Consider the following 22,309-nt stretch of genomic DNA (forward strand, 5'->3'; position numbering starts at 1 on the left):
AGTCTCCAGTAGAAGTGGTAGAGGCAGGTTCAATATTGTCATTTTTTAAAAAATGGGGTAGGTATATGGACAGGAAAGGAATGGAGGTTATGGGCTGAGTGCAGGTCGGTGGGACTAGGTGAGAATAAGCGTTCGGCACGGACTAGAAGGGCCGAGATGGCCTGTTTCCATGCTGTAATTGTTATATGGTTATATGGTTAATATTGAGAGTGTGAGTTGTAGAGTCCTTGAAAGTGAGTCCATAAGTTGTGGGATCAGTTACTGTTGGTTGAGCTGAGTGAAGTTATCCACTCTGGTTCAGGGGCCTGATGGTTGATAACTCATCTCCACAATGAACTGATTTGAGAAGCACTTCGATCTTCGATAGGTACCTGGATAGATAGGGTTTAAAGATATATGGACTGAATGCAGGAAATTAAGATTTGCTTTTGGGGGGGTGGTCACCATGGTTGGATAGACACATTGGACCAAAAGGCCTGTATCCATCCTGTATTGTTCTATGACTCTATGTCTCTACCTATGCTTCTGCTTTTCATCTACTATCATGCCCCCATCTCAAACTTGTATATTACAGCTTTTCACGCTGGAGGCTTCTCTGAACTGAAGAGTATAATGTTAAATTGTTAATATTTTTCTTGTAAATTTTGTTTCTCTGATACCATGTGGCCGTGATGCTGCTGTATTGCACATGTGCAGACATGCAGTTGTACATATGACAGTAAAGTCAACTAAGATTTTGACTTTGATTTGGGCAGGTAAATATTTGAGCTATATTCAGATTTGATTATGTGATTCAAAGATATTTACTTTAAATATAGATTTCAAATCATTCTGGAATGCTTTAATGAATTCCTGGAGTTACCTGATAGTTGTGCGACGATCGTGGAAGCTGCACTCGTCCTTCCTGCCAGTGGCTACCTTGAGGTCCACCCATGGTCCAAAGAACACTAGTCGGGAAGCCACCCGTCAGCTTCCTCTGAATCACATTCAAACTGCTGCCTTGAGTTCCACGGATTTGGTACGAAAAAACCAAACAATCGCCATAATTCACAAGTGGTAATGAAGGGCTCCATAGGCGTGCAACTTGCTCTTCCTTCTCTCCAATTTTTTCGGTGTAAATAAAATTGTTTCTACCTACATGGACACAGAAAAACATTTCCTTCCTTTAGTTATGATAAAGGAAGCGTTGGACTAAGAAACAAAAACAAAGTTTAACACTGCTATTACTTCTATGCCTTCTATGCTCCAGCAACAGCCAACTCATCAATCATTGTTTGCTCTTAATTGAGTCTTTAATATAAGGTATTAAATGATACCTAGTCTTCTAAAACACCTATCTGTGTTCAGCTATTTACCATTCAATCCATTGTTTCTCACAGGGAAAGTTTCTTTAACTACATCTCAGTCAAATAAATCCAAGATGCACCGTGGAGTGTAAATTTCTGTCTTTGTCGGTGTAAATTTTAACACTGCTCCAAACTGGACACCTTGCATCTACTCATGACAGTTGATCAATACCCTAGCTGTTCTTGTTGGGAGATTTTTCATTAAATCTTCCTTTCCTAGTCTCACTTGTTAATTCTTAGCATCAGCTTCTCGAACACACTGATTTTTTAATACTCCTTTAAATTAATAAATCTCTGTTAGGCTTCACTCTGTTTCTCTCTGGATGTTTCTTCAGCCTTCCACACCTTCAACACTTGTTCATTTGCGTCAGCTGTACTTTTCCCCTCCCTCCTCTTCATTTAAAATCAAAGACTTTGTTCTTGAGAATCCAAAACACATACTAAATCCCTGGTGTAAATATAGAAGTGTAAGAAAGGGAAAAGAAAGATACATAAATAGTTCTTGCCCCACTTGACTAGAAATAACAAGTCACAGTAATGAGTGCTGGGGCCTCAACATTTTACAATTTATGTGTATGATTTGAAAGAAGGCACTAAATTTACGGCTTCAGTATTTGCTTACGATACAAAGAAAGGTAGGAAAATAAATTGAGAAGGGATTATAGGTAGGTTAATTGAGAGGGAAAATATTGGAAAATGAGATGTAGAAAATACAGAATTCTCCATTTTGACAAGAAAAATAAAATGATGCATACAATCTAAATAACAAGAGGCAGCTCGCATCCAACGCATGACTTACAAAAGTCTAGCATTAAGTTACAGCAAGGTTTTAGGAAAGCTAACAGATCATTATTGCCTACTGGTAATTGAATTGAACAAAAGATTAGGGATGTTATTGTATTATATATGGCACTGGTGACACCACAAATGAAATAGTGCATATAATATTGGTCTTCTTACTTGAGGAAGGCTGTTCATGCATTGGAGGCATGTCACGGAAGGTCTACAATACCAATGACTGGAAGGTTTCTTACAGGTTAGGCTTGTATGCGATGAAATTTAGAAGAGTGAGTGGGACTTGATTGAATTAGATAAAATCTCAGGGGTGGGCGAGGTGATTCTTCTATTTGGAGAATCTAGAACAAGGGATCAATAAAAGAGTTGTGGATTTAAGAAAGAGATTAGGCTTTTTTTGCTCTCTCAGAGGGTCATGAGTTGTTTGAGCTTTCTTCCACAAAGGTGGGGGTGGCAGTGGAAACAGAGCCTTTGAATATTTCTAAAGGCACTTGATCACTGGGGCTGAAAGGTTACTATGGGTAACCAGGAATGCAGAGTTGACATTACAATTAGATCTTATTAGCTAACAAAAGTGGTTTGAGGGAGGTCTATGAGCTGTTCCTGCTCCTAATGTTTTCTTCATGTTTCTCTGCGTCGAAGAAAGTCATTCCACAACTAGAATTTGCCTGAAAACTAAACCATGTCTAAGTACTTCTTCAAGTCCAATTTGATAATTGTGTTTTATTTGTTATCATCTCTGGAATGCTTTTGGGTCACTTATAATTTCAGCAGCTCTATTTGCAGTTGCTGATGTATAAACCATCTAGATTGTCAGTTATTACATCAGTGGTGACACAGTAGTTAAAGTTAACAAACTGGTAGTCCAGGCACCTGGATCCACAAGCCAAATGTGGAATTTAAATTCAGTTAATTAAATAATCTGGAATTTGATATAAAAGCTACTTTCACCAATTTGGCATGAAATTACCAGACTGATGTAAACCCTGGTTTGTTCACTGCCATAATTCCCATCTTTACCTGGTGAACCCAGGCCTGTCGGATTGGTTGACTTTCAGTGTCATAAAATCTCCTTACATGGTTCAATTATCAGCAACACACACAACACGCTGGAGGAACTCAGCAGGTCGGGCAGCATCTGCGGAAACGAGCAGTCAACGTTTTGGGCCGAGACCCTTCGTCCTGACAGATGCTGCCCGACCTGCTGAGTTCTTCCAGCGTGTTGTACGTGTTGCTTTGACCCCAGCATCTGCAGTGTACTTTGTGTTTGTGGTTCATTTATCACTGTGGTAATGCTCCTGTGAAGCACGTTGGCATGTGTTGTTATGGTGAAGGAGCTATGTCAATTAAGTTGGTTGGAACTGATAGGACATAAAACAGTACCACATAGGAACAGGTCATTCAGCCCATGATGTATCTGCTAACCATGATACCAAATTAAACTATCCCTACTGGCTGTACTTGATCCATATCCCTGTTCCTGGCACATTCATATGTCTATCTAGCAGCCTCTTGAACACCACTGTTATATGTGCTCCCACTACCACCCAGGGCAGCCAATTACAAGCTCTGTGTAATACAAAACTTCCCTGTCATGTATTTACGATTTTTCTCTCTCAGCTTAAAACTATGCTCTTGAAATATGAGAGCTGGAGGTGCATCCATAGGTAAGCAGGACAACTTTTCTTTGACTTCAAGGAATTGCCTGCACACAATAGGGACATCAATGGTAGTGTAGCAGTTAGCATAACACCATTACTGCGCGAGCAATTGAACGCGGGTTCAGTTCTGCCACTGTCTGTAAGGAGATTGTACGTGACCACGTGAGTTTCGTCTGGGTGCTCCAGTTGCCTCCCACATTCTAAAGACGTGTAGGTAGGAAAGCCGATTGGTCACATGGATGTAACTGTGCAGTGTGCGCTCACTGGGCTAGAAGGCCATGTTACCATGAGGTATCTCTAAATAAAATAAAAATAAATAAAATAAAGGTGATTTTTTTAAACATTGCTCTGTTAGATATTGAGCTTTCTCAGTTTGCAGTTCTAGAAGGTCAATCCAAATCCTCTCCCTCACTAACCTCATTCCTGTTCTCTCTGCCTCCACAGCCGACTGCGTACTTAAGACACATCGAAACAGTGCGATCTGATATTCTTTTAAGAAAAGTACAGACTCTTCTCCTACTTATTTGTGTGAGAAGTACTCAGGTTTAAAAGGAGAAAGCAGTTCTCCTCCCCCTTTCCCTTTCTTTTCTGCTTCCCTTCCTCCAGGCATTGCCACAGAGGGATTGGCGAGTTATTTTGAAATTTATTTTTCTCACCAATACTTTTCTCCCTCCCTGTCTCTGAAGGTTATTGCTAGCTGAGTTATGATCCCACTGGTGGCAACTGCTTGCTAGAAACCTCCTAAGTTATCATTCTGCTTCTATGAGCTTTGAGCTTCTGTGTTCACTGGAGGATGAATTAACCTTGAGGGGAGGCAGTGTCCCAGTGAGAGCTGACCCTTCCCCATCCCACTAGGCCATTACTAGCCGCCCGTACTGGGTGCACTGAGGCTTGCTTCCATTTTCTCAGGTGAGATCGGCAGGAGCAGAGATCAAATCTGACATCTGTGGGAAGCAGCCAATTTCTTATCCAGCTGAACAGCTGACACATCTCAAAATAACAATCCTCTCAGTTCAATACTGAATTAAAAAAAGAATGTAATAAAGTTCTTTTCAGCTGGTTGCCAACAGCAACGAGCTGTTTGAAAACCTGTAATCATCTCAATTCAGGTGTCACAAATGTGAAATAGAACATTATGAAGTTGAGCACATTGTGACCAATTATTCTTGATTGTTCTAGGGTGACAGAAGATACAGCAGCATAATGATTATCATAAACCTGGAGAATTGATCCAGTGAGGTAGCTAAAGAAACTTAAATTCATATAATTAAACAACTCTAGAATAAAACAGCTCATGGCAGTCATGGTGACCTTAAAACTGGTCATCATAAAAAAATTGGTTCATAAATATTCTTCAGGGAAGGACGTCTGCTATTATGCCCGTGTCTGGCTGAAATATACTCCAAATTGTTTCATAGAAACATTATCCAAAGGGAAATGACAGCATACTATTGAAGGAACTATTAGAAAAGTTGACACAATTAAATTTATGAATATCTATCAGATCAGATTTCGAGAGCTGTAGGGATAGAGGAGAAATGGAAAGCCAAAGACATAGATGAGAGTTCTAAAAGCAAAATGATCCTAGTTTAGAAACCAAAGGAAATGTATGGGCAATCAGAGCTTGTTACAAGTTAGACTACTGGGAGCAGAGTTTCGGACCGAAGTAGGACAAGGTAAAAATATAGGAAAAGGACCTGTATGGTTGAGTCTTGAAGTCGTAAAGAACGGATAGTTTTAGATAAGTTCCACAGCTCTGAACGTTCCTGGGGGTCTCTTGAGAGAGCATTACAGTCATGTAACAAGTTGGATTCAAAGAAACTTCTTGCAGAGGATGTCATTTCACATTTCTTACCCATTGTATAATTTCCATCTGACCCAGTAATGGTGGATTCACCTTTTCCAAGATGAACTTCCCACTTAAAGTCTGCAGATTCATCATGATGCCAGTCACAGAAGCTCTGTCGGGCCATGCTCCCAAACTTACAGTTGAAACCAGGCGCCTCGTTGAAGGGAGGGAAACGATCTGCAAGATAGATCATTACAGTAGCTCAAAACACCAAAATATAAGAATAGCATTCTAACAAACTTCAACAGATTCTGGAGATTCAGTAGATTGTATGGGTGCATCTACTGGAGGTGCTGTGTCAAGAAGGCAACTTCCCTCATCAAAGAAACCCACTATCTGGGCCATACCATCTTCTCACAGCTGTCATTGGCCAGGAGGTACAGTAGCCTGAAGTCCCACACCACCAGGATCAAGATCAGCTGCTTCCGCTCAGTCACTTGAACCAATTAGCACGACCTTAATCACTACAACATTTGGACTATTTGGCATTACAACGGACTTATATTTTGTTCTACTTGTGTTCTTTCTTGCAAAAACTGGATATAATTTGCATTTATGTTTTTTTTTTGTAAATTCTGCTTCTCGCTGCCCCAGCATAATAAAAGACCCCCACCCACGCCAGACATTCAATCTTCTCCTCCCCTTCCATTGTCCAGAAGCTACAGAAGCCTGAAAGCAAATGTACTACCAGGGTCAGGCACAGCTTCTATCCTGCTGCTGTAAGGCTATTGAATAATCCCCTAGTACAGTGAGATGGACTCTTCACCTCACAGTCTACCTCATTATGGTCTTGCACTGCACTGCGCTGCATTTTATTCTGCACTGTTATTGCTTTACCTTGTCCTACCTCAATGCACTGAGTCATAACCTGAACTGTATCTCTGTACATGTGACAATTATAAAGCAATTCCAATTCTAGTATAATGTTATGTGCTTGTGATGCTGCTACAATTAAGATTTTCATATGGCAATACACCAGACTTTGACTACCTGGAACAAAACCAGGGTTGTGATGGGAAGAGCATGAATTCTATTTGATAGAGGGCCTGTAGGGAATGCCACAAGCCTTTCCCAGGACCCCAGCTTCTATTGATTTTATTTTGTAAACTCTGCTCAATCAAGGTGTGAGATTTCAGCCAACTAACAAGAATGGAGACTATGTGACTTTAAAGTCAAACGTTACCATGGTAACCACAAATGGATCCATGGTACAAATTCAGTGTTATAGATTTTCATTGATTTTCATTGGAGGTTCAAACTTGGCCTTTCCTTGTGTAACCCCCTGGGTCGCCTCAGGTTCACTCAGCTCGTTCTCATCTTGAGGGAGCGGCCTTCGGCCCCGCCAAACTGGGTAATCAGCTGGTGTGGATGCTGTGTGATGTCCCCGCCTCGCCAAAGAACAAACAGGTCACCATATGTGATTAAATGATTACAATTTATAAAGGTTACTATAACTAAGTAATTAATAATGATACAGTATACATGAAGGAAAAGAAAATAAAGAAAAGGCGCCAAACTTAAGTTCAAACCACTTCGTGAACAACCGTTGGAGCTCAATTACTTAAGTCTTCTGGCCACCATTCGATCCCCTCCAAACTCCTCGACTCGCAGCTCAGGACCACCCGAAGTAGTCAAACAAGTGGTCAACTTCGTCTCCTCTCCTCGGGGTACCTCCTGGCCTCGGACCTCCGTTTGGGATCCATTCCTTGCCCAGTTTACAGCATCGCGTCCTCTCTCTCTCACCCCCTCACGCCGAACTCCCCAAAAGCCCACCAACAATAGTTTACAGACTCAGAAGAAAGAACAACTTTAATCCCAATTGGTTTACAAAGGAATACAATTCTCGTTATCAGTAAATTTTAACCCAAACAAGCTTCCAGCACTCTCTCGCAACAAAGAAGCATTCCTACTTTTAACAAAACAAAGAAGCCATTTTGATTAACATACGCAGTAACAAAGAAAAAGAAGAAACCCCCTTTACACTCTCCCCCCACCAAATAAAAGTCATGTCCTCATGACTATTAAATAACTCGCCCACTCTTCCTGCCAACACAAACCCTAACCCAGGCACAAACAGTGACATTGTTTCCCAAACAGTAAACCTCACGTGCTGTTCCTCAGGCGCTACATAGGCAAACTTCTCTGGGAGTTTCCTAACCCTCTGAGACCTCCGTACCCCCTTACCTAAACCCTTCAGGCTCGGACACAACTGGGGATACCTCGGGCCCGCTACCAACTCCTCTATCAACCTCTCACTCACTGCACACAGCTAACCCTCCCCACTACACCTGACTCAGTGGGAGAAGGGCCAAAGGTCTCTTCCTCAATCGAGGGAAAGTCAGCAAAAGGCAGCATGTACCACACATCCAGCGCATCATCCTTCAAATCCGTATTCTTCCTCATTTCTGCAATCGGTAGCTGCTGTTTGATCTTCTCCAAACTGAAACACTTGGCCTGCACTGCTCCTGCAGCCTCTTCAGCCTCCTGCAATCGAGAGATCAGCTTCTTCTCTGGCCCCTGCAACTCTCGCCACAGCCTCAGCAGTTCTGATTCACGCATCCCGGCCATCTCAATCTGGGACGCAGTTACTCCACCAGCTTCTTCCACCCCGACCAGAAAAGCAGCAGTTAAAGATTGGTCAGCCTCCAGTTCAGTATTCACTGCACTTCTCTCCAGCTTTTTCTTCCTCATGACTTCTTCCAGATCAACTTTCTCCAGTCTCTCCGTCTTCATTTCAAACTTAATTCCGTAGAGACAGTCAATCACGAGCTGCGACCTTCGCCAGCCCTGACACGTGTCCAGAAAACACTTTAACTCTGTAGTTCTCAGCCGATCCTGCAACAACCTCACTTCATATTCTCCCGAGGCAAATCCAAATACCAGGAGGTCATCCACATACACCAAAACTCCAAACACCTCCACATCCCCCATGGTCTTCCACATGCCCTGCGGGAAGGTTGAAAGGGCTCCGGATATGCCCTGTGGCATCTTTTCGGACCAGAAGTCTCCTAGGGAACTTATAACGGCCGTCTTCTCTTGTCAGTCTCACTCATCGGGATCTGGCAACGTCTACTCCTCAGATCCAGCACCTTAAACCACTTCACACCACTCAGACAGGCCATCGCCTCTTCGGCCCTCAGGGCCATATTCTGGTCACTGACAGTGCGCCTCTTCAGCGCAATATAATCCACACACACGCTGCTTACGTCTTCCACAGCTGTAGGGGCCAGTCGCCGCAACCTCTCTCTCACCGAGTTGTCTTCAGCCGTCAACTCCCCTCCCTCGTGGTATTTTGCAGCGTCCACGAAGAAGGTCTCACCCTCAGATACTTTCCCCAGGCCGTACCACCACCGGCTCTCGTTTAAATTCAGTACCGGCCCAATGCTGCTACACACGTCCGCGCAAGCAGCTCAAAACTCTGGGTGCATCGACAATGCCTCCAAACAGCTCTCACTCGCCTCCTCCGGGCAGGCCCCCAAGCGCACCAGCAGGGTATTGGTCCTCTCCAGAACCGAAACGCTGCCCGTCTCAACAGGGTCCGGACACATCAGCATTAACGATTCACGAACCTCAGTCAATGGACAATAGACAATAGACAGTAGGTGCAGGAGTAGGTCCTTCGGGCCTTCTAGTCAGCACCACCATTCACTGTGATCATGGCTGATCATACACAATCAGTACCCCGTTCCTGCCCTCTCCCCATATCCCTTGACCCCACTATCTATAAGAGCTCTATCTAACTCTCTCTTGAATGCATCCAGAGACTTGGCCTCCACTGCCTTCTGGGGCAGAGCATTCCACATATCCACCACTCTCTGGATGAAAAAGTTTTTCTGCATCTCTGTTCTAAATGGCCTACCCCTTATTCTTAAACTGTGGCCTCTAGTTCTGGACTCACCCATCAGCAGGAACATGCTTCCCGCCTCCAGTGTGTCCAATCCCTTAATAATTTTATATGTTTCAATCAGATCCCCTCTCATCCTTCTAAATTCCAGTGTATACAAGCCCAGTCGCTCCAATCTTTCAACATATGACAGTCCCGCCATTCCGGGAATTAACCTTCTGAACCTACGCTGCACTCCCTCAATAGCAAGAATGTCCTTCCTCAAATTTGGAGACCAAAACTGCACACAATACTCCAGGTGGGGTCTCACCCGGGCCCTGTACAGCTGCAGAAGGACCTCTTTACTCCTATACTCAATTCTTCTTGTTATAAAAGCCAGCATGCCATTAGCTTTCTTCACTGCCTGCTGTACCTGCATGCTTGCTTTCATTGACTGATGTACAAGAACACCTAGATCTCGTTGTACTTCCCCTTTTCCTAACTTGACTCCACTTAGATAGTAATCTGCCTTCTTGTTCTTGCCACCAAAGTGGATAACTTCACATTTATCCACATTAAACTGCATCTGCCATATATTTGCCCACTCACCCAACCTGTCCAAATCACCCTGCATTCTCATAACATCCTCCTGACATTTCACACTGCCATCCAGCTTTGTGTCATCGGCAAATTCGCTAATGTTACTTTTAATCCCTTCATCTAAGTCATTAATGTATATTGTAAACAGCTACGGTTCCAGCACCGAACCTTGTGGTACCCCACTGGTCACAGCCTGCCATTCCGAAAGGGACCCGTTCATCACTACTCTTTGTTTCCTGTCAGCCAGCCAATTTTCAATCCATGTCAGCAGTACTCTGCCCCCAATACCATGTGCCCTATTTTTGCCCACTAATCTCCTATGTGGGACTTTATCAAAAGCTTTCTGGAAGTCCAGGTACACTACATCCACTGGCTCTCCTTTGTCCATTTTCATAGTTACATCCTCAAAAAACTCCAGAAGATTAGTCAAGCATGATTTTCCCTTCATAAATCCATGCTGACTCGGACTGATCCTTCTACTGCTATCCAAATGTGTTGTAATTTCCTCTTTTATAATGACTCCAGCATCTTTCCCACCACTGACTTCAGGCTAACTGGTCTATAATTCCCCGTTTTCTCTCTCCCTCCTTTCTTGAAAAGTAGGACAACATTAGCCACCCTCCAATCAGCAGGAACTTTTCCTGAATCTATAGAACATTGGAAAATGATTACCAATGCGTCCATGATTTCTAGAGCCACCTCTAAGTACCCTGGGATGCAGACCATCAGGTCCTGGGGACTTATCAGCCTTCAGACTCAACAGTCTATCCAACACCGTTTCTTGCCTAATATAAATTTCCTTCAGTTCATCCTTTACCCTAGTTCCTTTGGCCACTATTACATCTGGGAGATTGTTTGTGTCTTCCCTAGTGAAGACAGATCCAAAGTACCTGTTCAACTCATCTGCCATTTCCTTGTTCCCCATAATAAATTCACCCGTTTCTGTCTTCAATGGCCCAATTTTGGTCTTAACTATTTTTTTGCTATTCACATACCTAAAGAAGCTTTTACTATCCTCCTTTATATTCTTGGCTAGTTTACCTTTGTACCTCTTTTTTTCTTGGTGTATTGCCTTTTTTGTTATCTTCTGTTGCTCTTTAAAAGCTTCCCAGTCCTCCGGTTTCCCGCTCATCTTTGCTATGTTATACTTCTTCTCTTTTATTTTTATACTGCCCTTTACTTCCCTCATCAGCCACGGCTGCCCCTTACTCCCCTTAGGATCTTTCTTCCTCTTTGGAATGAACCGATCCTGCACCTTCTGCATTATTCCCAGAAATAATGCTGAAAATCCTGACATCTCTCAGATCAACTGAAAAACTGAGGGAGGAGCTGTTCCCCTTGACAGATCCTCCTGGCACCGCAAGCAATTTACCTGCCCCCCTAGCCAAAAGGGATACCCTAAAAACTTTTCACCAATCTCCTGCCACGGATATGGTAAGCCCCCCAGCTGCGGCATTTGACTTCCAGTCGAACCAAACGCATTTTCCCACACTTTCCCAGAACTGGCAGCTGTCACTTCGAGGTAATTGTACCAGACAGTTCTAACAACGTCACCAGCCCGCCTACTCAAACTTTCAACCAATCCCTGTCGCTTTCCCTCAGCCAAGCACTGCCACTCACCCAATAACTGAGAGGTCTGCTCCGCCCACGCCTCCACCCCTTTAGGGCTGGACATTATTCCAACAACCAGGCGGAGCCCACCATAGCTGGAACATACCCACCAGTCCTTCCCCGCTCTCTTAACAGCATGGACAGCCCATGGCCCCACCACTATTTCATCAACGCTAGTCAGAACTCGAACAACACCTTCTGGGGCACCAACAGCCACCCCACCCAACACACATGCAGAGATAACCAGCAATCGCACACCCACAAAGGCACACCAGCTCTTCGCCGCAGACATAATTTAAAGAGGGCGATTACACAGCTTCCACAGAAATCAATCCCGGACAAGCCCCCACAATGTAACCCCCTGGGTCGCCTCAGGCTCGCTCAGCTCGTTCTCGTCTAGGGGGAGCGGCCTTCCGCCCCACCAAACTGGATTATCAGCTGGTGTGGATGCTGTGTGATGTCCCCACCTTGCCCAAAAACAGACAGGACACCATATGCAATTAAATGATTACAATTTATAAAGATTACTATAACTAAGTAATTAATAACGATACAGTATACATGAAGGAAAAGAAAATAAAGAAAAGGCGCCAAACTTAAGTCCAAACCATTTCATGCACAACCGTTGGAGCTCAATTACTGAAGTCTTCTGGCCACCATTCGATCCCCTCCGAACTCCTCGACTCGCAGCTCAGGGCTACCCGAAGTGGTCAACCAAGTCAACCATGTGGTCAACTTAGTCTCCTCTCCTCGGGGTACCTCCTGGCCTCGGACCTCCGCTTGGGGTCCGTTCCTTGCCCAGTTTACAGCATCGCATCCTCTCTCTCTCAACCCCTCGCGCCGATCTCCCCAAAAGCCCGCCAACAATAGTTTACAGAGTCAGAAGAAAGAACAACATTAATCCCAATTGGTTTACAAAGGAATACAATTCTCGTTATCAGTAAATTTTAACCCAAACAAGCTTCCAGCACTCTCTCGCAACAAAGAAGCATTCCTACTTTTAACAAAACAAAGAAGCCATTTTGATTAACATACGCAGTAACAAAGAAAAAGAAGAAACTCCCCCCCCCCCCCCTTTACACTTGCCTCAATGCACCATATTCCATTGACGGGTGAGGTTATTTTTACTATTTCTCTCAGTAACTACTAAGGAAGGCTGATGGTGGCAGAGAGTACTTGAAGATTTTACTGCATTCTGCTGGGATTCAGTCAAATGTCACAGCCTGAAGAAGCCAGAAATCAGCTCACAATTGTTTAAAAGCATGATTTCCTTGAACATATTCACTAAAATACATACAACAAAATCATGCAGAGCAGACTTGATGTGCTGAGTGGCCTAATGCTGCTCCTGTGGCCTTACGGTCTAAAACCAGATATTTTGTAACCAAGAGTCCCAGATCATAATAAATGAAAAAGCAGAAGTGAAGCCAGGAAACTTCATTTCTTCATCAGCTGTTTATATAATCTTATCCTAAATGTTGTGATGCCTTGGTTTTGATGGCCACCGATGATAATTCATTCCAGCCTCAAATAAATGCTTGTGTAAAGTGAAAATATCTACTAACTTCCTCTTTACTGTATTTAGAAGTGATCTAGATTTATGGCATCCCATCCACCCTTAGCTGACTTACTGATCAGTGGGGAAAATTCCTTTCATTTTTTCTGTTTTAAACCTAATTAGATCTTCCTTGACCTTCACTCCTTTGGTGATTACAGCTTCTTATAGTCTCCCTGTGCTGTCAATAGGAGAGTGAGGATAGCTCTATAGCTTCCTGTTGTGCAGCCTCATAAATCTAAACCAATCTGCTAATGGGCCACCAGGAAAACTGACCACATAATATACTGGAATGAAAATTCCTTTGGTCATGATGTGCTGCAGAACAAGGAACTCACAGTAAAGGTTTAATTATTCAACAGTCCACTAGTACTATTGACTGAAAATGTCGATCATTAACCCAGAATTTCCACCTACACATTAATTCTGTTACAGTACTCAGGATGCAAATATAAATATGAAGATTTGCTCTGTTTTACTAAATGCTTAGAATTAACTATAAACAAATGAATAAGATGTAAATGCACACTGTGCTGGTTTCCAGCTCCAACAACCTGCGTTCAGTCCTGACCTATGGTCCTATCCAGGTGAAGACTGCAACTGCTCTGTGTGACCATGTTGGGATGATATGGTTTCCCCTGCATCCCAAAGAGCATGCTGGTTAGTAAGTTAATTGGCCATTGTAAATTGTCCCTGTTGTGATTCGGAGTGGTAGAATTTAGAGGCGGCTTGTTTAAGATTCAAGATTATTTAATGTCATTTCCTGCACACAAGTGTAAGGAGAATGATATAATTGTTACTCCGAATCCAATGCAGCACAAAAAACAGACACAAAATAAAAAGAACGCAATAATAATAACAAAAAACATACAATAAATATAAATACATAAGATAAGTAGCTTATATACTGTAGATAGATTGATTGTATGCCCATAAAGTGACTCTAGGCTGTACATGACGGGAATAGTGAAGTAGTGAGGAGTTAGTGGGTGGAGGTGTTGATCAGCCTTACTACTTGGTGAAAGTAACTGTTTCCGAGTCTGGTTGTTCTCCTCCCTGTTGGGAGTGGCTCAAACAGTCCAAGAGCAGGGTGTGTGGGATCCTTAGTGATGTTACTGGCCCTTTTCTGCACCTTTCTGTATACATGTCCTTGATGGCAGGTAGGCTGGTGCCAAATGATGCACTGGACAGTTTCAACTGCCCGTTGCAGAGCCTTGCTGCCCGCTGCAGGGCAGTTTCTGGACCAAGCAGTGAGGCAGCTTGTTAGGATACCCTCTACTGCACATTTGTAGAATGGCGTTGGTGTGGAATATGGGGGCAATAAAGTGGGATTAGTACAGGATCCACGTGCTTGATGGTCAGCTCAGACTGAAGAGCCTGGTTCCATGCTACCCTGTGCCAATAATGTATGTCGGTAAAACAGTGAGTCAAAGAATTTGCATCCCAATGAATTAGGATTAATGTGCCTCACATGAAGAAATATCTTCAAATAAAAAATATCTGCTCATGGGTTTATGGAATTAACCACCAGAGTGAGGGTACTGCAGTCTGGCGTTAGTGGGCATGCTCACTCACATCTGGTCATCAGGTAGATGTTGGGAATCACTGCATCAGAGGAATAGGAGTGGTTTATAATCACTGTCATTGTTTCCACTGATTTCTCAGCAGCTGCTCTGACTGAGAACAATATGAAGCCAAGACTCTTGTGTTGGCTGTCCTGCTGTACAGTGAGTAGACAGGGTAGGAACAGAGCAGCAGATTCACTGAGCACCTTCAGCAGACTTCTGGATTGTGCTCCCTCTACACTGACTTATCCCCTGACCTTAGGTTCGTAGAGAAGCATGTCATTTTCTGAGCCTTTTGGCAACTTGAGCAAACATTAAGTTCAAAGTTCAAAGTAAACTTATTTTCAAAGTATACATGGTCTTGTGCCTTGTCCCATTTAATTGCCCCCATACTATAGCCCTCCAGACTCTTCATCCACGTACTTATCCAAACTTCCGTTAAATGTTAGAACTGAACCTGCATCCATTTCACCGGCAGCAGTTCTACCCCTCTATGCACTGCTCATTCAAACCCTTGTGCAGATGCAACTTCAACATTGTTACTATTCCTACCTACTCCAGGATCTTACTGCAGATGCCAACTACTTTTTGCAAGAAAAATATACTCCTCAGACCCCCTTAAAAACATTAACCTCTCATCATAATCCTTTGCCTCTACAGAATCTATCTACCCTATCTATGTCTCTTATCATTTTATATGCCTCTGTCATGTCACCACTCAGCTTCTTTCACTCCAGGAAAAAGAACATACCCAGTCTATCCAATTCCTCCTTACCACTCGGACCCTTTAATCGAGGCATCCTCTTTGTGGAATTTTTCTACAACCTCTCTAACTTCATCAGGTCCTTCCTATAGGATGACAACCAGAACTGCACACAATATTGTAAGTGCAGCCTAACCTAAGTTTTGTTCAACTGTCATATGGTGTCCCAACTCTTAGATCTATTAAACATCCAATAAAAGACAAGCACACTGTAAGCCTTCTTCACCACTCTGGCTACCTACATTGCCACTTTCAGGGATTCACATACTTGTACCTCAAGGTCAAGGTTTCAACAACAATCCCCAGGGCCCTGCCATTCACTGTATATATCCTGCCTAGTTTAACTTCACAAAATGCACCTCTATTTGCCGTGCCAGCACTGGAGTTTTGCTTTCAGGCAGACGCTTACTCAGGTTGATATGAAACTGCACAAATTTGAATGAGGTCCATGTAGAAGTATGTAAGGCTCATTTGGGCTCTTGTTTCTCGGTGAAAAACTGTTTCAAGTACCTTTTTAATTGACTGCACCCTCTTCAGCAGGGGACCTAGTTTGGTGTAATGCAAAAGGTAGCTTTGTTGTACTGTACAAAAAAATAGGTACAGTTGAACTTCTAGCCCATGGTCCTCTTGTGAGCTGAGATGGTTAAACAAACGCCGTGTACCAGAGAGAAACTTTAAAACAAGGCTCATGCCTTTAGCCTTCTGAACTTAAAATAAGTAGGAGAGCATCCCTTCAACCTGCTGGAGCCTTAGGTCCCACATCATCAGGTTCAGGAACAGTTATTACCCTTTAACCATGAGGCTCCTGATGGATAACTTCACTTAACACAACACTGAACTGATTCCACAACCTATGAGCTCACTTTCAAAGACTTTACAACTCATGTTCTCAGTATTATTTATTTAGTTTTTTTTTGTATTTGCAGTTTGTCTTCTTCTGCACATTTGTTTTTTTGTCAGTCTTTATGTGTAGTTTTTCATTGATTCTATTGTAGTTCTTTGTTCTATTGCAAATGTCCACAAGAATATGAATCTCAGGGAGAATATTGTTGCATGCAGCATACATACTTTGTATACCTATGTATTACTGGGTGAGAATACATATTTCATATCATGTAAATAGAAACTCCACAAGCTTCTCAATGGTTTGATTTTGAGACCCTTGCGCAGGTTGTTGGTTTTGTATGTAGCCTGAAAACAATGCATGATGCCAGCAGATACAGACTCCAGGTAGAGTCGGTGGTGAGGAAAGCAAATGCAACGTTAGCATTCATTTCAAGAGGTCTAGAATATAAGAGCAGGGATGTGATGCTGGGGCTTTATAAGGCACTGGTGATGCCTCACCTTGAGTACCGTGAACAGTTTTGAGCTTCTAATCTAAAAAATGATGTGCCGGCATTGAAGAGGGTTCAGAAGAGGTTCACAAGGATGATGCTGGGAATGAAAGTGTTATCATATGCAGAACGTATGATGGTTCTGGGTCTGTACTCGCAAGGATTTAGAAAGATGAGGGAATTCTCAACCTTTCAAATGTTGAAAGGCCTAGGCAGAGTAGATGTGGAAAGGATGTTTCCCATGGTGGGAGAGTCTAGGATAAGAGAGCATAGCCTCATGATAGAGGGGCACCCATTTAAAACAGAGATGAGGAGAAATTTCTTTGGTCAAATGGTGGTGAATTTGTGGAATTTATTACCACAGGCAGCTGTGGAGCCAGTTCGTTGGACGTATTTAAGGCAAAGCTTGATAGATTCTTGATTGGACACGGCATCAAAGGGTAGAGGGGGAAGGCTGGGGTAGTGGGGTTGAGGGGGGGAAAGGATCAGCCATGATTGAATGGCGAAGCACACTTGATGGGCCAAATGGCTTAATTCTGCTCCTAAGTCTTATGGTCTTATAAAATAACCAATGTTGCTGAGTTTATAATGTTTACAGCATTAATGTTCATAGTGCTATATTCCATTTGTACTTGCATATATATAGGGAGGATGTAACCTCTATGCTATTGGAAAAACAATTATCTTATTGGTAAGATATTCATATGATTGCTCTGTGGTGGAGGCAGAGAACCATAATAACTATTGCCACCTTCCTCATAAATAGGGCAGAGAAATGTCAGCAAACCTGTTAAATGTGTTTGCTAGTTATCAGAGATGATAATTTCTAAATGTATATTTCCTGCTGCAAGGAAAATTTTTTGACACCCTTAATTATAACTGTCAGCAACATGTTGAAGGAAATTTCAATGAAAAATTCGATGTACAATGCCTACCAGGTGCAGGTTATTTCTTCCCCAAATGCGCTGAGAATTGCATGTACCTTGTTATAAATTTTCAAATTAACAGTATCGCTCATCCATGTCCTTGGGGAAAATGTCATGGCTTGTCTTTTAGACACTAGGGGGCAACGGAGAGCTGGAATCCAGTCAGAACTACATTGTTTCTGAGGATTGTGAGTTGACTGGAGGCTTTGCTAGTGCATTTCAGTAAGCAATTGCTTCCCTATCTAAAACAAGCAGATAGACATATGGGAGAGGCTACTTTGCATTACTGTTGAGTATTGCTTACTGGATTTTGAATGTGCCGGGAGTGATACTTTAATCTCACCAACCACACAGTTGATGCTTCTGGCACAAAAGTGACAAGTGGCAAAATTTTTAAAAAAATAAAATTTCATGGCTTAGAAAATTAACTCCTCAAAGGGAGTGATGCACTGACTTGCAGCTAATCAGATATTTCAGAAGTGTGGCTCACACAAAGCACTTCTTCGGTAGTTGGATTAAACTGGCATAAAGTCTTGACCAAGCCCTGACTTGTAGGTTGAAGAACTATTATTTGTTCACATTGAACTGCTCTGAAGATACTTCCCACTATGAGAGGGCAGGGGAGGGTCAATCACTACCCTTAAACCTGGCAAAAAAAAGTGCCTGCCTAATGGTCAGGTTGCTAGAGCTCTTGTGTTGTAAGCCAGAAAATCAAAGGCTTAGTACCCCAGGAACTCCCAGTACAGGAGTCTAAGTTCTGGTGTTAAAAGAGCAGTGCATGGGGCTGCCATTTTGCACAAGATGTCGGGCTGTTGGAATTCGGAGTTCAATTCCAGCGTTGTCTGTGAAGAGTTGTCACTGACTGGTGTGGGTTTCCTCCGGGTGCTCTGGTTTCTACCCACAGTCTAAAGATGTACCAGTTATTAGCTTAACTGGTCATTGTAAATTGTCCTGTGATTAGGCTAGTCAGGGGTTCCTGGGCGGTGCCGCCTATTCCATGCTGTACCTCAATAAATATATAAACCTAGGAGCAGAATCAGGCCATTCGGCCCATCCAGTCTGCACTGCCATTCCATCATGGCTGATTTAGTGATAAATAAGTGGGTTGCTGGTTGGCACAGCTCTTCGGACCGGAAGGGCCCATTCAGCCTGTATCTCTAAACAAAATAAGTAAACAAACAGCGGAGGAGTTAAAATACTTAACCCTCAGTTAAAACAGACTAGCTGATTAATGTCAGTTGCTGCATTTTGGAGCTTGTTGTGCAGAAATTGGCTGCTCATTTCCTATGTTGCCGAAGTGACCATACCATAAAAGTACAACACAAGCTGCAAAACCTCTAAAACTGTCCTGAACGTGACAAAGGAGTTACATAGATGGAAATCTTTCCTCATCGCTTTCATACGATTTGCATTCTGCAGAAATCCAGATTTGGATATATTTATCACAGGTACATTGAAACATACTGGCACTTAATCCTCTTTAAGTCTTTGATTTTGGATATGCTATTTCAAAAGTTAATGAGAAGTCTGTCTATTGCCATTTTGCCTGTTTTGTAGACAATGACAGGACTGTAACTGCGTTCAAACACATAGTTGCTTTAAAATGTAAGGACTGGCAGACGATCAGATCAGTGTGTGTGCAGCGGCTGCTTCCCCGGCTTTCAGTGACAGCAGTGGTTGTATTTTGCAGTTGGTAGTAATTCCAAGAACAACGCCAAAACTCCCTCAAGGCACACTGATGTCCCTTTAATGACCCAGACTCATTTAGGGTTGGGGACAGTTCACGAGCTATCGAGCACATTCTCACTTACTAGCTTATAGGAATTAATGAACCCTTGCATTCCAAAGGGGTTACTGCTGGGGTTTCCATGGACAAACACACTTTGGCACCACGTTCGGGTTATGTGACAATGGTAACAATGGAATGTGCTGATTTACAGTTTCTCTGTCTGAATACACACTAAGTTATTCAAAGGTCATTATTATTAATACTGCACATTACAATCTTATCTGATGTGTGGTACAGTCTGTACACATCCTTTAATAAGCCTTCTCAATAGCTGGATGAGAAAGCGTAACCATCAGCCCAGTCCCTAACGGGCTCAGACACTGCAGAACAAATGCAACAACTGGGTTTACAACACTTTCCAAATAACCAGAGGGGCATTAACTTATTAAATGGGATTAAATTGGTCAAAGGATCTTAGAAGTTAATGTTACAATACAAACACAAACCTGCAATGTCTGTAAACGCGTAATGCACAAAGCGGCTGATTGCAACTCTCTGTGGGGACTCGTTTTAAGAATGAAACTCAGTGTGGCTTCTCCACTGAGAGAAATAATGTGGGTACATCTCAAAAGTACATCTGTCTGTTGGGCACCCTCTTTTACATTTAAGGGAGTGAAAATTAGCATTCCCTCCCCTTTGCCTTCTTTGTTAAAACATACTTGTACTTGGCCACTGATGCCTGTGCTGTGAATTTGGGAGAGTTACTTAGTCCCCAGACCTCTGCTGTCTTTTCATAATCGTGCACAGTTGGTTGCTCAGCTTCAACTAAAATTCCAACCACTTTTTAAAGGCCATTTATGGGACCAATTTTCACCTTTTCCCTGGGAATACGTTGTCAGATCACAGGACCTTGCTGGGTAAAAACTAAAATCTGGATAGATTCCTTCAATTATTAATACTTGGATACTGAGACTGCATAATATTGTATACATAGTCTGCAATTTTAAAGGCATTATAGTATTTTTATGTAAATGCCTTCAAAATTGCTAATCATCTTGGAAGCTGCTATTAATCTTGTCAAAGGAGGACTGTCCTAATTTTTCTAATTAGTCTTCATTTGAAGTCCCTCTTTGTTATAATATCCTGTTAAGCTTCCTCCATATTCTTTCTAAGGTCTTTTTTTTAATCTTTCCTGAGCTATTCTGCCTGAAGTTATCTACAGCACTCCAGTACCAATAAGGCTTAACCAGTGATGTCTAAATTCTAACACACTTTGGTTTTCATTTCTATGTTTCTATGTCATTCTTGGTAAGTGAAATGTCATTATCTACTTAATCTTGAACCACCTACCTCATAGAAGAAAGGCAAGCTCCCACTGGTGATCTAATCACAATGCCACTGCATTAATGAAAAGTGAAGGGCTATGTGGGAGGGAAGGGTGAGATTGAGCTTGGGATAGATTAAAGGATCGGCACAGCATCGTGGGCTGAAAGGCCTGTACTGCACTTTGCTGTTCTATGCTCTGTATTCTCTGCATTGTCAGCTGGTTGTATTTAGTCTGCAATTATACTGGAGTTGATTGTCTAGTTACACCCTGAAAATTGGCAAGCAAGTCTAATAGGAAGCAAACACTTCTTAACCATATATCAATTACAGCATGGAAACAGGACATCTTGGCCCTTCTAGTCCATGCTGAACGCTTACTCTCACCTAGTCCCACCAACACGCACTCAGCCCATAACCCTCCATTCCTTTCCTGTCCATATACCTATCCAATTTTACTTTAAATGACAATAGCGAACCTGCCTCTACCACTTCTGCTGGAAGCTCCTTCCACACAGCTACCACTCTCTGAGTAAAGAAGTCCCCCCTTGTGTTACCCCTAAACTTTTGCCCCTTAACTCTCAACTCATGTCCTCTTGTTTGAATCTCCCCCACTAGCAATGGAAAAAGCTTATCCACGTCAACTCTATCCCCCTCATAATTTTAAATACCTCTATCAAGACCCCCCTCAACCTTCTACGCTCCAAAGAATAAAGACCTAACTTGTTCAACCTTTCTCTGTAACTTAGGTGCTGAAACCCAGGTAACATTCTAGTAAATCTCCTCTGTACTCTCTCTATTTTGTTGACATCTTTCCCATAATTCGGTGACCAGAACTATACACAATACTCCAAATTCGGCCTCTCCAATGCCTTGTACAATTTTAACATTACATCCCAACTCCTATACTCAATGCTCTGATTTATAAAGGCCAGCATACCAAAAGCTTTCTTCACCACCCTATCCACATGAGATTCCACCTTCAGAGAACTATGCACCTATGCACTTCTTAAATATTATCCAAAAGTTTCGAGTATCTTACACAGTAAATATAATAATGCAAATGATTTGAGAGTCATCTATGACCTATATACATTGGCATTGGCAAAACCAAGTCACTTATTTGATGATTATTTCATAACCCGGAACCCATTACTTAGGTGTATAAGATGATGAGAGGCGTTGATCATGTGGATAGTCAGAGGCTACTTCCCAGGGCTGAAATGGTTGTCACAAGAGGACACAGGTTTAAGGTGTTGGAGAGTAAATATAGAGGAGATGCCAGGGGTAAGTTTTTTACTCAGAGAGTGGTGAGTGCGTGGAATGGGCTGCCAGAAACAGTGGTGGAGGCAGATATGATAGGGTCTTTTAAGAGACTTTTGGATAGGTACATGGAGCTTAGAAAAATAGAGGGCTATGGGTAAGCCTC

General features: G+C 42.6%; 1 protein-coding gene across 14 annotated transcripts in view; it reads right to left on the reverse strand.

Moving 5' to 3' along the window:
• nrp1a (neuropilin 1a) overlaps positions 1-22,309 on the reverse strand; it is a 187,781-nt gene that overhangs the window by 7,587 nt on the left and 157,885 nt on the right. For 5 of the 14 annotated variants that reach the window (XM_073054804.1, XM_073054803.1, XM_073054801.1 and 2 more), the window contains exons 14-15: positions 5,658-5,828; positions 863-1,134 (exon numbers count right to left, since the gene is read on the reverse strand). In XM_073054804.1, the coding sequence (XP_072910905.1) occupies positions 863-1,134; positions 5,658-5,828 (443 nt within the window). Of the gene's footprint in view, positions 1-862; positions 1,135-5,657; positions 5,829-12,180; positions 12,566-22,309 lie in introns of those variants that run through there. The other 9 variants (XM_073054807.1, XM_073054808.1, XM_073054809.1 and 6 more) reach the window with 5 other exon arrangements.

This window comes from Hemitrygon akajei, chromosome 8 (assembly GCF_048418815.1).
Source record: "Hemitrygon akajei chromosome 8, sHemAka1.3, whole genome shotgun sequence".
NCBI classification, from domain to species: domain Eukaryota; kingdom Metazoa; phylum Chordata; class Chondrichthyes; order Myliobatiformes; family Dasyatidae; genus Hemitrygon; species Hemitrygon akajei.